Source organism: Mustela erminea, chromosome 8, assembly GCF_009829155.1.
Source record: "Mustela erminea isolate mMusErm1 chromosome 8, mMusErm1.Pri, whole genome shotgun sequence".
In the NCBI taxonomy this organism is placed as follows: Eukaryota; Metazoa; Chordata; class Mammalia; order Carnivora; family Mustelidae; genus Mustela; species Mustela erminea.
The window spans coordinates 24,176,600-24,200,435 of record NC_045621.1 but is presented as its reverse complement, the minus strand read 5'-3'; the positions used below and the strand labels follow the sequence as shown (position 1 = coordinate 24,200,435).

General features: G+C 34.8%; 1 protein-coding gene across 2 annotated transcripts in view; it reads right to left on the bottom strand.

Annotated features, from left to right (window-relative positions):
- Window positions 1-23,836, bottom strand: part of SPAG16 (sperm associated antigen 16) — a 1,029,828-nt gene that overhangs the window by 457,588 nt on the left and 548,404 nt on the right. For both annotated transcript variants that reach the window (XM_032354709.1, XM_032354710.1), the window contains exon 12: window positions 20,519-20,704. In XM_032354709.1, coding sequence (XP_032210600.1) covers window positions 20,519-20,704 — 186 coding nt within the window. The remainder of the gene's footprint in view (window positions 1-20,518; window positions 20,705-23,836) is intronic.

Genomic DNA, 23,836 nt, shown 5'->3' with positions numbered 1-23,836 from the left:
TAAGGAGAAGGAAGTAGGAAAGAAGAGTGTAGCCTTCAGAGGCTAGGCCAGGAGGCTTTTTAGAAGAGAATCATCTTCATCTGAATTTTTGAGAAAAAAAAACAAAACAGGATGGATTATTAAAGAAGTGTCTATAAGGAATTTAATTTAGGAGAAGCATGAAAAAACAACTAGGAATAAATAAGATACTAGTGAGGGCCAGAAGGGGGGAGAAGCCTACAGATATTAACTAGATGAGGAATATGGCAACTTATTGACCAGGAAAACTAGCTGAAGTGATTTTAGATGTTGGGAAAGAAAAATAGAGTTAGTAAGACAAAGGAACTCAAATTGCCAAAAAATTTTGGGAAAAGAAAGCAAATCAGAGTAAAAGCAAAACCAAAGGAGGGAAGGTAGGAAGGGAGGGAGGGGAAAGAAAAAGCAAGAAGGAAAGAAAGAGAGAGAGAGAGAAGACCACTGAAGCAATCACACTGATTTTTAAGACTTACTATGTGGCAGTAGTAATCAAGATTTTATGGAATTAGTGGAAGAATAAATGGCAGGGGATTTTTCTGTGTGTGTTTGCTTCTGAATTTTCATCAGATGGTACTGGAATAATCAGTAATATGTAAGAAAACAAAACAAAACAGACAAAAGCAACCTCAACCTAAAACACACACAATTTTCAGACAAAGGATATGCACTGAGAATATTTAAAGAACTTTTAACAGAAACTCAACAGCAAGAAAGTGAATAATCCAATTAGAAAATGAGCCAGAATATGGACAGATAGTTCACCAAAAAAGATATATAGATGGAAAATAAGTACATGAAAACATGTTCAACAACGTTAGCCATTAGAGGAAAACAAATTAAAACCATGATGAGATACTATTACACAACTTATTAGAATGGTTAAAATAATAATAAAAAAAATACTGGTTTTACCAAGCTGATGAAAATGCAGGGGAACTTTTTCATATACTGTGAATAGAAATGTAGAATAGCATAATTACACTTGAAAACAGTTGGACAGTTTTTTATAAAGTTAAATATCTATTTATCATGCAACTTAGCAATTGCACTCTTTGTCATATATCCCAGAAAACTGAAGTCTTTTGTTTTGTTTTGTTTTGTTTTTGTTTGTTTGTTTGTTTGTTTTTGCTGAACTATACACTTTATTAGCATATAATATATCATTTGCTTCAGCGGTACAGGTCTGTGATTCATCAGTCTTACACAATTCACAGTGATCACCATAGCATGTACCCTCCCCAGTGTCTATCACCCAGTCACCCCATCCCTCCCACCCACTTCCACTCCACTTCCACTCTAGCAGCCCTCAGTTTGTTTCTTGAGATCAAGGGTCTCTTATGGTTTGTCTCCCTCTCTGCTTCATCTTGTTTCATTTTTCTTCTCTTCCCCTATTATCCTCTGTTTTGTTTCTCAAATTTCACATTTTTAGTGAGATCATATAATAATTGTCCTTCTCTTATTATCTTATTTTTTTAACATAATACACTGTAGTGCCATCCATGTCATTGCAAGTGGCAAGACTTCATTTTTGATGGCTGCATAATATTCCATTGTAGATATGGTATACCATATACCATATATATATACCATATATACAATATAAGATGTGGTGTACCACATCTTCTTTATCACCAGTCATCTGTCAATGGGCATCTAGGCTATTACCACAGTTTGGCTATTGTGGACATTGGTGCTATAAACATTGGGGTGCACATGCCCCTTTGGATCCCTACATTTGTATTTTGGGGGTAGTGCAATTGCTGGTCATAGGGTTGCTTTATTTCCAACTTTTTGAGGAACCTCCATACTGTTTTCTGAAGTGGCTGCACCAGCTTGCATTCCCACAAACAATGCTGAAAGTTTCCCTTTTCTCTACATCCTCCCTAACATCTGTCATTTCCTCAGTTGCTCATTTTAGCCATTCTGACTGGTGTTAAGTGGTATCTTTTTGTGGCTTTGATCTGTATTTCCCTGATTTTGAGTGATGTTGAGCACTTTTTTATGTGTCTGTTGGCCATCTGGATGTCTTGTTTGCAAAAATGTCTGTTCATGTCTTCTGTCCATTTCTAGACTGGATTATCTGTTCTTTGGGTGTTGTATTTTATAAGTTCTTTATAGATTTTTGATGTTAGCCCTTTATCTCATATGTCATTTGCAAATACCTTCTTCCATTCTGTCAGTTGTCTTTTGGTTTTGTTGACTGTTTCCTTTGCTGTGCAAAAGCTTTTGATCTTGACGAAGTCTCAATAGTCCATTTTTACCCTTGCTTCCCTTGGCTTTGGCAATGTGTCTAAGAAGTTCCTGCATCTGAGGTCAAAGAGGTTGCTGCCTGTGTTCTCCTCCAGGATTTTGATGGATTCTTCTCTCACTTTGTCAAATGCTTTTTCATCTTCTATTGAGAGTATCATATGGTTCTTGTTTTTTCTTTTATTAATGTATCGTATCACATTGATTGATTTGCAGATGTTGAACCAACCTTGCAGCCCAGGAATAAATCCCACTTGGTCATGGTGAATAATCCTTTTAATGTACTGTTGGATCCTATTGGCTGGTCTCCTGGTGAGAATTTTTGCATCTGTGTTCAGGAAGGATATTGGTCTGTAATTTTCTTTTTTGATGGGGTCTTTGTCTGCTTTGGGGATCAAGGTAAGGCTGGCATCATAGAAAGAGTTTGGAAGTTTTCCTTCAATTTCTAGTTTCAGAATTGGTATTAATTATTCTTTAAATGTTTGGTAGATTTCCCCTGGGAGGCCATCTGGCCCTGGGCTCTTGTTTGTTGGGAGGTTTTTTATTCCTCCTTCAATTTCCTTGTTGTTTACGAGTCTGTTTAAGGTTTCCATTTCTTCCTGGTTCAGTTTTGGTAGTTTATACATCTCTAGGAATGCATCCATTTCTTCTACATTGTCTAATTTGTTGGCATATATTTGTTTATAATACATTCTTACAATTGTATTTGTATTACTTTGGTATTGGTTGTGATCTCTCCTCTTTCATTCATAATTTTATTTATCTGGGTCCTTTTTCTTTTCTTTTAGATAAGTCTGGACAGAGGTTTATTTTATATATATATATATATTTTTTATTTTTTTATTTTTTATTATTTTTTTTTAAATTTCCAGCATAACAGTATTCATTATTTTTGCACCACACCCCGTGCTCCATGCAATCCGTGCCCTCTATAATACCCACCACCTGGTACCCCAACCTCCCACCCCCCGTCCCTTCAAAACCCTCAGATTGTTTTTCAGAGTCCATAGTCTCTCATGGTTCACCTCTGGACAGAGGTTTATTAATCATATTAATTCTTTCAAAGAACCATCTCTTAGTTTCATGTATCTGTTCTACTGTTCTTTTGCTTTCTATTTCATTGATTTCTGCTCTGATCTTTATTATCTCTCTTCTCATTCTGGGTTTAGGCTTTATTTGCTATTCTTTCTCCAGTTTCTTTAGGTGTACCGTTAGGTTATAGACCTTTCTTATGTGTTAGTGAAAGGTTAGAGACCTTTCTTGTTTCTTGAGAAAGGTTTGTATTGCTGTATACTTTCTTCTTAGGACTGTCTTTGATGCATCCCAAAGATTTTGAACAGTTGTGTTTTCATTTTCATTTGCTTCCACTAATTTTTTTAATTCTTTTTTTAATTTCCTGGTTGACCCATTTATTCTTTAGGAGGATGTTCTTTAGCTGCCATGTATTTGAGTTCTTTCCAACTTTCCTCATGTGACTGATTTCAAGTTTCAAAGCATTGTGGTGAAAATACGCAGGGAATGATCCCAATCTTTTGGTACTGGTAGAGACCTGACTTGTGACCCAAGATGTGATCTATTTTCAATGAGAGCCTGGCTAGACATAGGATTCTTGGCTGAATATTTTTCTCATTTAGTGCTCTGAATATATCCCACACTGCTCCTCCCATTGGAGGAAGGAGGGTGATGTCTCCCTGAATCTGCTGCTTGTTGGGGTCCTGCTTGAAGAGCTCTGAATATATCATGTCAGTACTTTCTGGCCTGCCACATCTCTGTGAATAGGTCGTCTGCCTATCCAATGATTCCATCATTGTAGATTACAGACCTCTTTTCCCCAAGCTGCTTTCAGGATTTTCTTTTTGTCTTTTTGAAATTTTTTAAAATTCAAAAGGACAAAATTCTTTTGTCTTTTTGAAATCAAAAAAATTCTTTTTTGAAATTTTTAAGTTTTACTACTAGATCTTGGGGTGTTGACTTATTTCATTTTTCTTGATTTTTGAGGGGGATTCTCTGTGCCTCCTGGATTTTGATGCTTCTTTCCTTCCCCAAATTAGGGAAGTTCTTCACTATAATTTCTCCAGTATACCCTTTTCTCCTCACTGTCTTCTTCTGAGATCCCAATTATTCTACTATTGTTTTGCTTTATGGTATTACTTATCCCTCAAACTCTCCCCTTGTGATCCCCAGTAGTTGCTTATCTCTCTTTTTCCAGCTTCTTTATTCTCCATCATTTGGTCTTCTATATCACTAGTTTTTTCTTCTGCCTCATTTATCATGGCAATTAGAGACTCTATTTTTTATTGTACCTCATTAATAACCTTTTTGATTTTGACTTGGTTAGATTTTATTTCTCCAGAAAGGGATTCTCTAATATATTCTATGCTTTTTTCAAACCCAGTTAGTATCTTTATAATCACCATTCTGAACTCTAGTTCTGACATCTTACTAATGTCTATGTTGATTAGGTCCCTGGCAGTCAGTATTACCTCTTGTTCTTTTGTTTTGAGGTGAGTTTTTCCATTCTGTCATTTTGTCCAGAGAAGAATAGATGAATGAGAGAACAAAATGCTAAAAGGGTAATAACAACCCAAGAAAAAAATATACACTAATCAGAAGAGACCCAAAACCAGAAAGAAAAGAAATAAAAAAGAATGTGATCAGGCTGGTGAATAGAACAGAACTATACACTAGATTTTGGGTATGTTTTGGTTTGTTAGAAGAAACTGCCTCCAAAATTTTAAAGAAAGAAATACACACACACACACTGATAAATATAATGAAGGGATGGAATATGACTAAAAATGAAAATTAAAAAAGATATTTAAAAAGGAATTGATAAGAAGTTGGTTTAAAAGGAAAGAAGAAATTTTTTTTAAAAATAGGAAAAGAAAAAAAACATAGAAAATTTTAAAAATTAACTTTGAGAAACTAAAGAATCATGGGGAAAAACTTGTGAATTCTATGTGCTATATTCCCCTAGCACTGGAGTTTTACAGTTTTCAATGATCAGTAAGTTTGATCTTGGTGGGATGTTCTTGCTGATCTTCTGGGGGAGGGTCCTGTTGCATTGATTCTCAAAAGTCTTTGTCCAGGAAAGAATTGCACTGTACTTGCCAGGGGCTAGGCTAACTAATCTTCTTGGGTTTGCTCTCAGTAGCTTTTGTTCCTTGAAGGCTTTCTACAATGCTTTAAAGGGTGAGAATGAATATGGTGACCTCCCAATCTCTGGCCCCAGAGGTACCAAGAGCTCAGGGCCCCACTCCTCAAAGCACCCTCAGAGAAAAGCAGTTATTAACTCCTGTCTCCTTAGTCTCTGGCCGCACTCTATGCTCACCCAGACTGTGACTGCGCATTTCTATCCTTGGCACATAACCACATTTGGAGTCTCCAAACCCAGCAGATTTCTGAAGCATGCGCCCATGCTGCTCCTCCCATTGGAGGAAGGAGGGGGGGATGTCTCCCTGAATCTTCTGCTTGTTGAGGCCTTGCTTGAAGAGCTCTGAATATATCACATTAGTCCTTTCTGGCCTGCCACATTTCTGTGGATAGGTCATCTGCCTATCTAATGTTTCCATCATTGTAGATGACAGACCTCTAAAAGTTTCAATTTTCTTGTATCAATATCTTCTTGTATATCACCTTGGAGTCACTTCTCTGCATGTCCTTCCAGAAATGATCATTTTTCTGTTCATAGAGTTGCTGCTATTCTTTTCTTTGATCTCCTGTAGAGTTTGTAGGTGTTCAAAATGATCTGATAACTATCAAGCTGAATTCCTGGGACCAGATGAAATTTAGATCTCCCACTCCTCCACCATCTTGTTCATCCTTGAAAACTGAAGGTTATGTTCAGAAAAGTCTGTACCCATAATGTTCACTGCAGCTTTATTTGTACTATCCCCAAACTGGAAATAAACAAAATGTTTTTCAAAGAACAAAGAGATAAACAAACTGTGATATATCCATATAATGGACTATTATTTAGCAATAAAATGGAATGAATTATCAATACACAAAATAGTTGAATAAATCTCAAGGACATTTTGCCAATTGAAAAAGAGCCAAACTCAGATGGACACTTATGGTATGATTCAATTTATATAATAATTTTGAATCAACAATTGTCATAATGGATAACAGGTCAGTAGTTGCCAAGGGTTAGAATTTAGGAAAGGGTATGATCATTAAGGGGTAACAGGAGGGAGTTTCTTTATGGTGATGGAAAAACTGTATTCTATTTATGTTCATTATATTACTCTAATCTACACATGTGATAAAATTTCATACAATTATATACCCACACTCATAAAACTGCATGTAGAAACTAGTGAAATACAACTGTACTTGAGTTAATAATACTGTAAAAATTTTAGTTTTCAAGTTTTGATAATATACAATGGTCAGATATTACCATTGGAGAAATTTGGGTGAATAGTACATGAACACTACTATTTCCCAACTTGTTGTGAGTATTTAACTCAAAATAAAAATTACAAAAAGTAATACGGAATCCCCTAAAATTAACTGGGGCACCGGGGTGGCTCAGTTGGTTCAGTATCTGCCTTTGGCTCTGTTCACAATCCCTTGGTCTTGGGACTGAGCCCCGCAAAGGGCTCCCTGCTCAGTGGAAAGCTTGCTACTCGTTCTCTGTCTGCTGTTCTCCTTGCTTGTGCTCTCCCTCTCTGTCAAATAAAGAAATAAATAAAATCTATTTTTTTAAATTTACTGAACAGAGAAGGCTGGTATTATATCAACATGTATTTGTAAGAATTTCTCCAATAATTTGTGTGTAAGAATTGGAACAAAACCTCAGACTCCATTTTCTCCTAGACTGAACATAAAATTCTATTGAAATACTTTGGTCAACTGAAGAACTGAATTTTGTGACATAAAATATAGCTAAAATGTTATTATGATAGATATTACATTTATATTTGAAAGGGGGTGATTATGGGAGCAATAAAGGGTTAGAAAGAGGGTGGATTGTCAACGGAATGGTTGCCATTATTTCTATCCTTATATGCACACTCTTGGGTAGTCTCCTCCAACATTGACCCTGGTTTTGGCTATGTGATTTTTTTTTGGTCAGTGGGACACTAGAAAGAGGAGATATGAACAAGTTCTTGTTCACCAGGTATTTCTCTTTCTGTTGGAGTCTTTTTGCCATAATGTGGAGAAGCTCAGGCAAGAAAGATGGAGGATGAAAGGCTGACCACAGAGAGAGGTTCCCCAAATGTCCCAGGTGAAGCTTTAGACATGTGAACAAGGCCACCTTAAACTACCCTGTCCAGGCTAGCCAGTCCAGAATACAACTACCCTGTCAGCACCTGGAGAGAAAGAGAGAGGGTAAAAATAATCTATCTATTATCTATCTATCATCTATCTATCTATCTAAATCACTGATGAACTTGGTTGTGGAAATATTAGAAAGTTTTCTTCTGAATGTTTCTACTTGCTTAATGAAATAAAATCTACAGATCATCATCTCAGAGGAATAAGGAAGCTGTCAGGGATTTGAAGATAGAGGAGGAAGGTATGAAATATTTATCTCATATGATAGAAAGTTAATCAACAGAGTAGATCAACAGAGTAGTAGTAGGATTCAACTTGTGAGTTGATGTTATAAATATAAATTGAAACCTGTCACCATGGTTCATTTTTGTTTTTCTTTTTGTCTTTTTTCTAGTCATGCTCAGCTTATCAGGTACAGACATAGAGTAGGTAGAGCATTTGGCTTGAACAGAATTGGGGTTTTGACAGGCAAGAACTATGGAACAAGGGAGAACCAATGGAATTGAAGCTGGGTGGAAAGGAGAGGTCATTGTGATGGACATCTGGGTAAGAAGAGAGCCTACAGGGCAATTATCACAGGCAAGAAAAACAAAATAAAACAAAACAGTGGAGGTGTTGAATTATCAATATCACTGGAAAGAATTGTTGGAGTGATAATATTGGAGTCTACAAGCTAGAGAGAGGGAAGATGGTGCTTACAGAGTAGAAAATTTAAAATCTAAATTTTAAAGTTATTGGACGTAAGGGGGTGAAGAAACTAGACGGGCAAGGTGTTAGATGAATTTTCTTCTTGGATATTAAAGTTGCATTCAATGAAGACAGTAAACCATGAACTAAATTATTCAAAATACAAAGGGGATGGCCCGGCATTTATGTATCTGACTATAAAATGGAGAAGTGGCTAATTGTACAGTCAACTGTGTGCTTCTACAAAGTTGTGGTTTGGGGAAGGTGGGAGGAAGGAAAAGTGATCTAGAATTGACTGTGAAGAGCATGGTGGGAACATAAACCATTAGTTTACATATTAATTAAACAAATCTTTATTACTTTCCCATATGACCCAATCTCTATTTAGGTACTAAGAACACATTAGTGAATAAACCATGAGGTCTTCTGGTAGGTGGCATTTGTGTCAGTACTCCAAACAATTTTAACTTTAACTATTTTATATAGATGAGTTAATATATGATGCTGTGTGCAAAACTCTAAAATAAATTTTATTTATGCAGTTCAGAGGTAGAATCTACATGCTTTCCATGCTTGATATTCATGAGGAGATATAAATCTTTGGAGAAATATTTTAAGAGGAAGGAGGTAGGGGATCCATTAAAAATGGGGCTCAAACTGCTCAAGGGAGATTAGTTTAAGGAAGAAGATGAAAGAATATTTTGACAATATTGAGGATACAGAATATTTTGTTGATAACAGGTATTGAATTTCAAAGCATACAGAGGGAGATCAGAGGTAAATGAGAGATCAAATCTGATTGGTGGCTATATGGACAATATCTAGAATATAATAGCCAGTTTATTGTGGTGATCCAAATAAACAGGGCTGTTAGTCTAATGGAATTAATCCCAATAGCTTCTGAAGAAACACTGAACAATCCATTCCTATTTGGGGATTGGATCCTTAGGTAAACTATAGTGGTAAGAATTTGAATATAAACAATAAGAGCCATGATAATTCAGATAATAAAGAGTTAATTTACTTTTGGAGATATTGCTGCTGAAAGCCTCAAGTCTAGGACTTTGTAGCCTGACTATAAATGAATAAGAGAAAAAGAGAGCAGAGAGTAAAGATGACTGCATACATAATTCACATGTGTTTGTTAGCATTATTGTGTAAGAAATTTACAATTCATAATGAATATTAAGCATGCGGCAGGTAGCATCATTGGTGCACATATAGTTTCTTGTAATTTTGCATACACCTATGATACATTAATTCACATGTGCAAAATAATTAAGTTAAATTTATTCTGGAAATGCTGACATTAATATTCTCTAAAAAGCAAATTTAATCTGTCACATGATAGTTATAGGAATAGACAACAAAATAAGTTATACATATATCTAAAAAGGTAAGCATCAGATGTTTTTATAAACTTGTCAGAAATCTGGGAAAGCTAATCAAGAAAAAAAATGTCAAATGCTCAATATTTTACAGTAGTTAGGGCTTTCATATAAAGATATATTTTGTGTTTCCAGGCTAAAATGTTGCACCTTTTAAAATCCAATTTGGATAACCACCATGAATTTCCAACAGTAACTTTACCCTTTTCACTTAAAAATTTACTTACTTATTAGAGAGATAGAGAGAGAGAGAGAGGCAGAGGAAGAGAGAATCTCAAGCAGACTCCATGCTGAGTGCAGAGCCCAGCTCGGGGCTCTATCTCATAACCCTGCAACTATGACCTGAGTTAAAACTAAAAGTTAGATGCACAGCTGACTAAGCCACGAAGGTGCCCCTCCAACAGTGACCTTAAATCTTAAATATATGAGTAAGAAATTTTACTGGGACATATAATTAGAGAATAATACATAAAATAACTCTATATAACTCATTCTACACTTTCAAGCTTAATTTTTAAGTGATTGCATTACTTAGCAGGAGTAAAAAAAAAAAAAAAATTCTTGGATCCCTCCAAATCTGTCAATATACTCAAGAAATTATGTAATCTGGGTGATCTTACTAGCCAAAGGTAGAAACAAACAAATAAAATACTTCTTATAATTATTTCTAATTGTTATTGCTGGATAGCATTTTAGATTGTTTCTTGCTAATGAATATTATTCGAAAATTCACCATATTCTTTCTTACTCAAAACTCAATCTCCCAACACCAGGCAGGTATTAGTATATGCCCTTGAGTCTTGATACTTTTTATGTTACATTTTAAAACCATTAATAGTGTGTAATATGTCCTTGATTTCTAATACATCCAACTTTGCAAACGAATCATAAAGAACATGAGATATATTATTAATGAAATATTTTATATTATAAATACTAAACTCAATTTTTATAATTTATTTGGTGCTATCTCAAAAACAAACTGACATAATAACACCCAAAAATGGAATAGAATCGTCACAGAAAAGTTCATTCTTCAAATGGAAACTGCTTTAAACTATCTTAAACGGGATGTTTGTGTGTTATGGGAACCTACAGGCTACTAATAGAATTCAAATGCAACTGAAAAAAATCATCCTTATAAGATGAGAAGACTGCACCATTGTAAATGTCCACCTCATTGGGGACTATGACTCGTAAGACTATAGTTTTTCCAATAATAGAGAAGTAGGACACATACACCTCAAAAAGCCAGTCACTCCCAATAATAGTCATTTTGTCTCTCTAGAGCTAAGTAATTAATCTTTAGATCAATGTTCAAGTAGAGAGCCCCTCTAATAATTTATAAGGTGTGGATAATCAGTGGCACCTTCCATAACATAAATTCCTGAGACTAAAGCTTTGTTTGCCATATGACTTGGTACATAGTCAGTAAATATTGAATAAAAGAATAAATAATCAATCTAATCTAGTAAATGAATTAAGAAGCTGTAGGCCAAATGAAAAGCAATGACTTTTCTACAAAGTGAAATTACTCCTAGTGATATTGCTTCCTGCAGGACCCATTCCAGGTTGTGAGGTGACCAAAGGCCAGACAAGGTGATAATCATCCATGTTCTTTGAGGGAAGATGGTCTGGTTCATTTTCAATTCAGGTCACACATTAAATTATTTGAAATTTCTATGAAAATTATATTCTCTAATGTTTTATTTAAGAAAAATTCATTATTATTAAATAGGAAGTATTTCCCATCTAATAACATGGTTTTAAATAAGAAAGTATATTAATCCCACCTATATTGCTTGCTATTTTTACATCACCTAGTTTACTTCTTTTATTTTGATTTGATACATTTGGATATTCATTTCATTTAAATAACAAGTGAATCAAATCTTAGAGTTTACTTTAAATGAAAACTATTTCAGTAATTTCAAAACAATGTTTCAGGGTCATAATACTTAGTTTTTCCTGTTCCAAATAAATGGGTTTTAAACAAGTTGGTTTTGTAGCACTGATAAAGCATAGGTAAATAAATAAATATCATTTTGATTAGGTGCATAAATATTTATGATAGTCACTTATATAACTCTAAAATTAATTTTGAGCTAAATGTTTAAACTCACTGCATTAATACTAAAATATGTGCATGCACCAATGTGGGTAGACACGTACATACATACACACATATATATAACCAAACTTAAGATATAAAAACACATGTGATTCTAATTTTTTACCTCATGTATATTATGGCTATAGATCATTTTATTTTAATATATATTAATGAGGAAATACACTACATCTTATTAGTCATTAGCACTGAGGAGAATTAAGACTCATCTATTAATCAGATCTTTTTTGGTGGGGGTGGAAAAGGAGTGTTCCTTTTTTTTTTAAACATTAAATTGTTCAATTGGTGTCAATGAAGTAATAAAATACCATGTTTTAACATACATATATCCAGTCATTGGAATATCCTTAGTTTCACCTATACTCATCTAAATCATTTCCTTTTTTTTTTTTGAAGATTTTGTTTATTTTATTTTTTTTAATTTTTTTTTAATTTTTTTTAGATTTTGTTTATTTTAAAGAGGGAGTATAAGCAAGGGGAAGAGCAGAGGGGGTGGAAGATGGTGGGAGATAGAATCTCAAGCAGACTCTGTGCTGAGGATTGAGCCCAACTTGGGGCTGGATCTCAGACCCTAAGATCATGACCTGAACTGAAACCAAGAGTTGGACTCTTAACCAACTGAGTCATCCAGGAACCCCCTATTTCTAATATACAGTTTAGCTGGTTTGTAAGTTAACAGAGAATGCACCTTATTTAGCACAAGTTAAATACAAATTAGAGACTCCATCTATGTGAGATAGTAGTTGTTTTCTAAAAGTATAAGGTCGAATTTTGAAATCTTAATGACATCTACCTCTTTTATGATCAATCAAGTGCATTAATGTGAAAGAACATTAACATCAAATCTACTGCAGTGAACACAGTTGCTTGAAGCATTCTTCACACATACACCGAAAGCCGTATTAGTTGTTAGAGCTTCATAATTTTTTAGTCATTCTATAATTTACTAAATGACATCTGAACTTTAGCTTTAACAGGATTTTTCTTCATGAAATATCTATTCTATTTGCCTAGTAATTATGTAGTGTTTTGGAGTGAAGATGAGAGTGAAAAAATATATATTCTATTTTATTTTTTTCATTTTTTTATGATTATCTATATATACTTATGTTCAATAATATGAAAGGTATAATTTAAAGCCTATATTTCAAGGGGAAACTTCATTTAAATATAAACAAAAATCCAAGAACATGTGAAAATTGATTTATTATCCATGGAACAGGATAAATTGATCACAAGAGGTCAATTTAAGTATGTTACCATTCCTTTTAATGTAAAATAATTATGTTTCAAGGATTTCTTTAGCAGCCTATTAATATATACACCTTGGGTGTCTTTTCAAGTAAAAGGAGGCAAATTGGGGGGCTTTACAATACCAGACAGGTATTAATATACCAATAATCCATGCCCTTGAGACTTAATACTTCTTATATTATGTTTTAAAACCATTAATATTGTACAATATCTCCTTCATCTCTAATATACCCAATTTCACAAGTGAATCATAAAGAACATGAAATATATTATTAAAGAAATACTGTATGTTATAAATACTAAATTCCATTTTTATAATTTATTTGGTGCTATCTTATTATTACTAATTTATAATAAAAATTAATTTTTCCCATTTTTAGAGTCTACATGGATGCATTTACCCAAAAGAAATTAATAGTATATTATTATTAAAAGACAATAACTCACCATAAGAAAATCTTAATATTTTACACTTCTTTTTTCTTAATTTTAGCTATTCCCTTCATCCATAGCCTTCTGTTTCTCTCATCTCACCCAGCCTAGCGGTTATGATTGGAAATGAATTATTAAATTGAGAAGGAAGCAATGCTAGTGGGCAGGAAGAAACACTCAAATATCTCCAATTGAAATCACCTGTTACATGAAAAATGAGAAAGCATTCTTCATTCTACAGCCTTCTCTGGAATGCCAGTTGATGAATTTTCTTGGAAAAGTGTTTTATAAAGTTCATGATAGTGTTCCAGCATAAAGAGAATGAATCTTTTGATTTTTAGGTGTCTCAAAATTTAACAGAGTGATTTGTATTCTCTTTCTCTTTCAAGACACAATTCCTCAGCAATTCTTTTTAGCTTTGTCTTCCAAATCTGTCCAGAATACAAAAATTCTTATTATCCTCACTATTCTCCTTATGGTGCAAATCTTTACTGTCTTTGGCCTAAACTGTGGCAATAGCTTCCCAGGCGATCTTCCTGCCTTATCTTTGTTCCCCCACCCCGCTCTTCTACAACAGCACCATCTCAGCACAGTAGTGTAAAATGGATTATGTGACTGTTCTATTCAAAATCCTCCAGTGGTTTTCTACCCCACTGAGAATAAAGATCAAGTCACTCAAATAAGCCACAAGATCCTGTTTCATATGTGCTTCCCATATAACTATCTGCCTTACCTCTATCTTTTACTCATCTGCTCACCCTACCCCAGACACACTGGGCCTGCCTTGTCCTGCTCCCAAGACAAGGGGAGCTCACTACTAAAGAAAGCTTGAAATGCTCTCCTAGATATCTTCTTGACTTGCTTTCTTACCTACTCTAGATTATCCAAATATCAACTTTATGGTGAGAATTTTCCTGATCACCCTGTTTAAAATTGGAATTCTTCCTAATTCCCACCATTCCTTTCCAATGCTCATATTTTACTTTTTCTCTACCATACTTAAGACTTTTAAATACTACACATAATTTTTTTTTGTTTGATGTATTTTCTCCCTTCCAATAGAATGGCATCTACATGAAGACAGGAGCTTTTTTGTCAGTTTTGTTCACTGATGTAGCTTAGTGACTAGAACAATGCACATAACAGAGTGCTCAGTGCGTATTTGCTTCAAAGTAAATTTTGAAAAACAAACCTGTAAGGTCAACTAAATGAAAGGTAATTATTTGTATTCTATCAGCTTGACTGCAGTCAGAAAAACTGGTTCTTGTCAGTAAATACAGTCAGTGCTACTATAAAATTGAGATTCTCAGTATTTCTTTACTGTTTAAATGAAATCATTATTATTGAATTAGTTTCTCACTAATGGAGACACTAATATTTTGTCTTATAATTTACTATTTTTGCAGGCATTAACTTCCATGCAAACTAATTATTCAATTTACAGGTATTGCTATTGGCATGTAGGATTTTAGAGGCTCTTAACAGAATTAAGAATGGGAAATAGAAAGAGCAAGGGGAGAAAAAGTAGAAGGAGTTGAATAGATATTTATTACCAGTACCAAATCTCTATTACTACTCCATCTAAATAATTTTGAGAACAGTGACAGGGCTTGTCTTAAATGCCTTAATATTATGTCATAAGGGGAAAAACATATCTCTGAACAAATATTCATGGGTACTTAATTTTGGACTGGGCAGGCTAAAATGCTATAACAAATAGACTGGAAATATAATGTCTCAAACAAAAGAGAAGTTTATTTTCTTATTGCTTAAGAGTCCAGAGCATGTTATAAGACAACCAGAGGTAGAAAATGGGGGTGGCTTTACTTCAAGCCGACTGACAATTGCTCTGTCATTTTCAGTAATTGGCTTCTAAGATTACTCTTGTCCTTGTCATCGATACCCCATCTTTCCACCAGGGGAAAAGAACATAGAAATGGCACATATCACTTCAAATAATACTCTTATAGAGAACTTAATAACATAACCACACTTAACTTAACGGAGGCTAAGAAAAAAAATTAGGTCGTCAGCCAGGCTAATAATATGGAAGAAGGAGAGAGTGGCTTCTGGTGAACAGCTAGTAGTCTCTGCCACACGGTGGCCTTTTGCCCACCAAACATCTGTGCCATTCTTCTTTCCACGTGTTCTCACTGACCTTGCACGCTGTGCACCAAAGGAGACGACACAAAATGCTACTCCTTTACTGCAAGTACCTCATAATGCATGATCTCTGCGAGATGCTCCGTCCGCTCTACTGGAGGCAGAGGCATCTCACGTCCTGGTGACAAATAACAGACAAGTTTTTGTCTTTTCTGTCACCACAAAAAAATGTACCTTGAAGCAAGGACAGAATAACTGCAACACAAACTCCAATACAAAAGGAGAAAAATGGGGAACACACAAGAGTTGCTAGTCTAAATAGTGATGGAATCCTGGGCAGGCATCATGAGGAACTTTGCCATGGCTCTAAAGAAGAGTGATTGAATCATGTCTCTCTTCCTAAAAGAATCACCTGTGCCCGTGGTTCTCTCTGGTCTCTGCCTTTGTTTGGGGAGGTTTTGTTCTTGTTCCTTATCCTCTATGACCAGAACTAAAGTGGGTGCTATGGCCTGTGCCTTCAGTGCACACTGTAAAATACTAGAAGTGAACTTCCTTTGGATGCAAGTTCAGGGCCCTGAGGACTGTTTTGAAGTTTGAAGGGTCTGAAGGGTCAGGGTTATTAAGAATAAGATAAAATTTTCTAAACTCCCAAGGTTTCCAACATATTTCCTTCCAGTCAATGCAATGCAGAAGAAATCAAAAATTACTTTTCTAAACATAGTTCTTAAATCTGCTTTATTTTTCTCACTCAACTTAATCTTAAGGGCATCTGAAACAACACTCCTGAATATAAGGATGGCAGATTTATATCTCACTGTCTGGGGTCCAGAAGCTGTTGAATGTTACAAGTACCTCTGTATCCTTCCATCCTTGTCTTAAACCACTCCATTTTTGCCAGTGTAATATCTTGTTACAGCAGTGGGGGCAGTTACAGTCAGTAACATTTTGGCTGTTCCAATCCCTTCCCCTCAAGCTAGGAGCTAAGAGGTACAGGGTCTGCCTACCAAATATCAGAGTGATAGTCTGGTAGAACCCCTCAGCCAAATCCCAGCTACCATGGAAGAAAAACAACTAGGAGTCACCTAGAATAACCTACCTGACATAATAAATTGCAGATGTATCGCACATTCTCTGATTGCTTCAATATTGCTGCATTTTAAAATTACTTGTAATTTCATTGAAGGTAGTTATGGAGTCTTAAATTTTTCCAATATCTATAACACAGTGTAACACTATTCATTTCATGAATATTTATTGATAATCTTATTCTTTGAAGAAACACTAGCTATTTTTTATAGCTGACTGAGATCTTTTCTGATTTTCCTATCCCATTTTAGTCACTTTTTAGATTTATGTAGGATAAGACAGAACAATTAAATTTTAGCTTGAATGTAAATGGGAGCAGGGAGAGCACTTTCTCCACATGTATACTTGATTTTTTTTTTTATCATTCATGCAACCAAACTACTATGTGTCAAGCACTGCCTACTTAGGATCCAATGGTGTGAGTATGTGTGTATGTGTGTGTATGTTTAAGTGTGCATGTGTGCTTTTAGATTGACTTTTAATAAATATACTTGAAAATTAAGGTAAAAATCAATTATTGCTAGTTGAAATACATATAAATTTCCACTTTATATAAATAATCATTTCAGAAGATCATTGAAATACTCCTGTTAATTATTCATAGAAACTTCGTAGAGTGTCGATACGTCCAAACTAATCATACCACAGATACTGTTCAGAGATTCTTCTTAGCACTCGATCTGGGATTTTTTATGTTAATTGTGATTCTCAGTTATCCAACTTTCTGATAAAAAGATAATTGGGTGCTTTTGGCAAGAAATCCAATTGAGGAGCAGTTGCAAAACTAGGGACCTGACATCAACTAACGGATGCTCAAGACTAAGCCAGGAGCGCAAAGATAAAAACAAAGTGTAAAAGAGAAGAATATATTTTAATCTCCTCCTTCTCTGGTGAGCAGCAGAATCTATCAATATAATTTTTTTCACTGAAAGTATATGGCATCAGGATAAGAGTATATGACTCAGCACAGCACAGCTTCTGCCACCAACATCTTTCAAAGGCAAAAGATCTCTCCCCTTAAATCACATAGGTTCCATTAACCTATGAAATTATAAAGATACCAGTTTTAGACATATCTACAAAGTACTGATCCATGAGTAATGAGAAACTTTAAATTGCAACCCAGTGTTTTGAATATGCCTCATATATCAATAGTTACTATAGAAAAAATTAATTTCTCCCTTAATTGCCACAACCTCAGCTTCAAAATTGGTATATATTTGTTTCTCTTTGGTGATGAAAGTAAGCCCTTGACATTGACAGGAAATTTGAAATATAAAGAATTTTTGACATCAATTAGGAACAATTTTGATCTGCTATATCAATATATACAGGGCATCAACTGGAAGAGACAGTATCTGGATATCGGAGTCACAGAAAAAAGTCATTAAATCAAAATCTTTGAAATCATTCCAAGTAGGGCTGAGTCTAGTGGGAACCAGTTTTTAAACTACAGTTGTTGTTGTTGTTGTTTTAAACACTGAATGATTAAAACTTTGGAAAATATATTATATTATAGAATGTACCACAATCTTCTATTAGGATTCTCATCTAAGCCAACAGTGATAAAAATTAAAATTTGATACTAGTGTTAAAACTTCAGTTACAGAAAATAAATAAGTCTTAGAGATCTACCGTATAACACAGTATACACAGTTAACAACAATGTATTGTATAGTTAAACTTTTGCTAGATTTAATATTAAGAGCTCTTGTCAATAATAATAGTAATACAAGAAGACAGGAAAAAGGTTTTGGAGGTGATATTAGGTTTATGTCATAGACTGGTGATGGTGTATATTTATTCATGGGTGTATACTTATTACCAAATTTATCAAATTGTATACATTAAATATGCACAGCCTTTTGTATGTCAATCTTACCTCAGTAAAGTGTTTTTTAATTCCAATATACTGTTATAATAAATATTTATTAAATCTGGTCACATAATATAGAAACATAATAAAATTAAGAATTGCATATGATTGATTACTGCACAAAAGCAAATGGTATGCATTTGAGAATCAAAACACATCTAAGTTTTCACTACTTGAGATAGAAATAGATCTAAATTATATTATTAGGAGCCATGTTTTCCGATGCAGACTATGCCAAACATTATTTAACTGAATCTGTATAATTCAGGTGGGTTATGTTATTTATTCATTAATTTCCTATATGGGTCAAGTCAGGAGACAAAACTCTAACAACATTTTAACAGTAAGAATTTAATTTATGGGATTGTTACCTATGTATAACGTTGTTGGATGACTAAGTAGAGAAAAAAAGAACTGCCACTGCCGGAAAGAGCTACCATCCATAGGATTTAGTGAATAAAAGAAATAGGGTGGATTGTTGAAACCTAGGAACTTGAAGAGGGGTGCCTGTAGAACTGAAACTTAGCTCTTGAAGGAGGGGGACCCTTGTCTACTGGTATTGGTGTTCCTCGGCTCAGAAACGGGGCCATGATGGGCTGGGAACACAGACCTCTGAGAAAAGGGTGCCTGTTTGCTGGAGTTAACGTCTTTGATGACAGCATAATGCAGCTTTTCCGCAAGCATTAGAAAAACTGCCAATTTATTTGGATTTATCTGCTGTGAAGAATAAAGTGCTATTGCTGAAGTGAGGTGTTGCCAGGGTGACGCTCACTAGAACTACAGGTCCAGAAGAACCCCACAGGAAGGAGATGAAAATCAAGTCTCCCCCTCCTCCCCCAAACCTGCAGTTTCCTACATGCACCCTCTATTGCCAAAGCCTAACAGAGAGTCTGCTGACAAAGCAAAAATGTGCATAGTCTGCAAAATTCCAGTTGCAGCATCACAAAAACAGGCATAGGAGGATAAGTTTGGTACTAAGAAGAAACAGCATAATAACTGCTACATGGGCTTAGGAGACAGTCAACTTATGCACAGGACATAGTAAAGCCTTTTAATGAATCCTTCCAGAAAACCAGACGTTTTGTAAGCATCTTACTTGACCTTTCTCTTAAATGTTACCCATAATTCAAGAAAGAATTGGTAGAATTTGTTCAAGGTATTGCTTTACTTGTAACCCCAAATCAGTAGTGTTTACTGTCACAGTGAGTCCATTTTTCTCCTACAAGTAAACTACAATAGCTCAGTGACAATTGTTTACCTAAACTTTTAAAAGTCATTATCACATATTTAGAATCCGAGCACTATTTCAATAATTAAAGTGATAAGGAGTCTGACTGATGATTTATAGTCCCTTAGTTAGCTGAAGCAGTCAGGATATTTGATAGTAGCTTTTTGTATCCTATTTTAAACCTAACAGAATAGAATAATCATACATAAATACATGGATGAGAGGTATTTGACACTGTAAAATAATACATTCGACTGTCTTAAAAATATAAAACTTCTATAACCATACAGTTTTGTACAGGACTTTGCATACATCAAATTACATTAATTCTTGCAATTTATGAATTGAGAAGAAGCATTTAGTTTGGGTGTATTATACCAAAATTAAGCATAGAGCAAATTATTATCTCTGTCATATTCATGTCTATTAAATTGCTGGTTTGAATATAAAGAAATCCTGTGGAAGAGAGAACTAAAATTCTAACCCTTTAAAATAAGTATTTGTTTCTCTCCTGCTTAAAACAAACAACTTTCCAATGAAACAATTCTAATCCTATTACATAGGCTTGATCGTTATACTTACATATAGAAAAGACTATTACATCAACAATGATTAATAGAGTTAGAAATGAATTTCACAGAGATTATTTCAGTAGCTTTCTATAATTTTATCAACCAACAAATTATTTTTTTTAATGTTTCCTGTCATAGTGCTGAGAGAAAAAAAGCATTACCCATGTATATTTATTAGTGTAGAGGGTCAGTAATGTTTAAAGTACTTCTTACCTATTAACATCCCAAATTTTGCTAGTTGTATCCAGGGAGGAAGAAGCCACAAAATCACCACAGGAGTGCCACGTGCAGGACCATACTGCATGGCTGTGTCCTTCAAAGGTCAAAATGCAATTGCCTTTAGACAGGTCCCATAATTTAACTGTAGTGTCACCGCTTGAAGTAGCCAATTTGTTGCCACTATTTGCAAGAATATAAAAAGGTAATTTGTTAAAAAGTTAATTTATGAATTTTTTTATGAGTGGTTATATGCTATCATTAATTTGTGTGTGTATCTGAGTTGCTTTTGCTTCTAATGACATATTAAATGCTTTAATCTTATTCTCTTATTTGACTCCATATAATTAGGTATTTATTTGTATTGTTCAGTAATTCAAGTTGATGAGAAAACTGCCGTTGCACACTTTCTAGATTAATTCTTTAATATTCTTCTAGATTTATTTACTAAATCAGTATTTTTTTTAGTATGTATTTGTTTGAGGGCTATATGTTAGGTTCTGTGGATAATGTAGCCTCAGTCAGAATGATGAAATTTTAGACATTGGCTGACATAATTTCAAAAACATTGTATAATACAAAACAATAGGTCAGCAACTGTTTATTTGTGGATTAACTAAATGCTCCAGGAATGCAGTTTTGATGCTGAAAAAAGTAAACCAGGAATGAGATTTTGAGCTAGATCTTGAGAGAGGAAAAATTTTGAAGAGTTGAGTGAAATTGAGGATGAGTCATTGGATTTTCCACTTAGGTCACTGGTGAATGTTTAAAAAAGCAATGACTTTCGAGTGGTGGACATGAATGCTAGTTTAAGAAATGAATGGGTGTTAATGACATGAGCAGAAACATCTAGGGCTTTTTGGTAAAATATTAATTCCAAGAAGATTTTAATTCCATCAGTTTCTTCAAATCCTTCCTCATTGCATGCCCCTTCTATGTGTTCTCTTAGTAAGTTTTCTCGCTAAATATAATGAATTGCTTATTTGTGCTTTTTCCCTGTGATTTTGACTGGGAACTGTTTCCTCTCTGTTTCAATGGCATCAAGCACTAGGACTGACTAACTGAAGTACTCAGCAAATGCTTCCAGAATGAATAAATATATGAATGAATGAAGTTGTGCCATAAAAGAATAAGGAAAGGTACTCAGTGTTTCCAAGAAAGGAATGCAAAGATCCAGGTAAGAGTTTGCTTACTTGCTTTCTTTTTTTTCCCCCTTTTTTCTGAGAGAAATAACATTTTTAAGTGCAAGAGAGAAAGAATCACTGGAGAGGGAGAGCTTAAAGGTGGTGAAGGAAAGGAGGATTACAGAGTAAAGAAGTTCTCATTAAAGTTATAAAAGGAGATCCATTTTACTTTTCAGATTAGGAGAGTTAAAAATAAATTACTCTATGACAGGTAGTCCTTCACTAACAGAGAGATGTTTAAAACTTTTACTTTGCGGCTTTTTTTTTTTAAGATTTTATTTATTTATTTGACAGAGAGAGAGATCACAAGCAGGCAGAGAGGCAGGCAGAGAGGCAGGCAGAGAGAGAGGAGGAAGCAGGCTCCCTGCTGAGCAGAGAGAGCCCAGTGCTGGGGCTCAATCCCAGGACCCTGAGATGAAGGCAGAGGCTTTAACCCACTGAGCTACCCAGGCGCCCTTTGCAGCTGTTATTTGTACATACATTTACCGTCCGAAGTTTTACTTTTCAATACTGAAGACCTAAAGATACATTTATCGAAAAATAGCCAAAAAGGAGTGCCTGCCTGGCTCAGTCCATAGAGCATGAAACTTTTGATCTTGGGGTCATGAGTTCAAGCTCCATGGTGTGCCTAGAGCTTACTTAAAAAAATATCCAAGCAATGATGCCCCCAGTTTTATTTTTGTTTTTCAACATTTCCTTAGCGATTCGGGGTCTCTTCTGGTTCCATACAAATTTTTGGATTATTTGCTCCACCTCTTTGAAGAATACCGGTGGAATTTTGATCGGAATGGCATTAAAAGTATAAATTGCTCTAGGCAATATAGACATTTTAACAATGTTTATTCTTCCGATCCAAGAGCATGGAATGGTCTTCCATTTTTCTGTGTCTTCTTCAATTTCTTTCATGAGTGTTCTGTAGTTCCTCGAGTACAGATCCTTTACCTCTTTGGTTAGGTTTATTCCCAGGTATCTTATGGTTCTTGGTGCTATAGTAAATGGAATCGATTCTATACAGATGTAGTGAAAAGAAGTGCCATCTGTACCCCAATGTTTATAGCAGCAATGGCCACAGTCACCAAACTGTGGAAAGAACCAAGATGCCCTTCAACGGATGAGTGGATAAGGAAGATGTGGTCCATATACACTATGGAGTATTATGCCTCCATCAGAAAGGATGAATACCCAACTTTTGTAGCAACATGGACGGGACTGGAAGAGATGATGCTGAGTGAAATAAGTCAAGCAGAGAGAGCCAATTATCATATGGTTTCACTTATTTGTGGAGCATAACAAATAGCATGGAGGACAAGGGGAGATAGAGAGGAGAAGGGAGTTGGGGGAAATTGGAAGGGGAGGTGAACCATGAGAGACTATGGACTCTGAAAAACAATCTGAGAGGTTTGAAGTGGTGGGGGGGGTGGGAGGTTTGGATACCAGGTGGTGGGTATTATAGAGGGCACAGATTGCATGAAGCACTGGGTATGATGAAAAAATAATTAATACTGTTATGCTGAAAATAAATAAATAAATTTTTAAAAAATTACATAAAAAATATCCAAGCAAACCGAAAAATCAAAAATAATTTAACCATGCCTGTTTCTTAAACCTATCCTTCTGCTAGACTAGCATGCTATTATGGATAGAAGTCTTCATCTAGGATAAGAATTACTGTAATGATTTCAGTCTGGCTGAAAACTCATGTAAGTTTTACATTCTTCTCCCTTGCTTTAAACTATGTGAGAAGAGAAACAAAAATCACAATAGTAATAATTACAACTGGAACGAAACACTTGTAATCATCTTTATACATGACATCAACTGATATTTTGTCAAGAATAAACAATATGCTCATAAGCTTTTAATAAATTGAGGTTGTTGTTCAGGTGTATGAACTCAACCAAAACCAAAATATATAGAATATAAATTTCTGAATTTCTTTGAAATGTTTTGGCTTTTCAAGAGACATGGCTTGAAATATGTGAAACTGTATGCTTTGAGCTCATGAGAAAATAAAGACACTTGAGGACTGAGAGGGAGCAAGAAAGAGAGAAAGAATGATGAACAAAAATTTAAAAGGTGCTCTAAGTCATGCAAAAGTCAGAGTTTCCCTCAGCTCCCCACAAATAAGAGA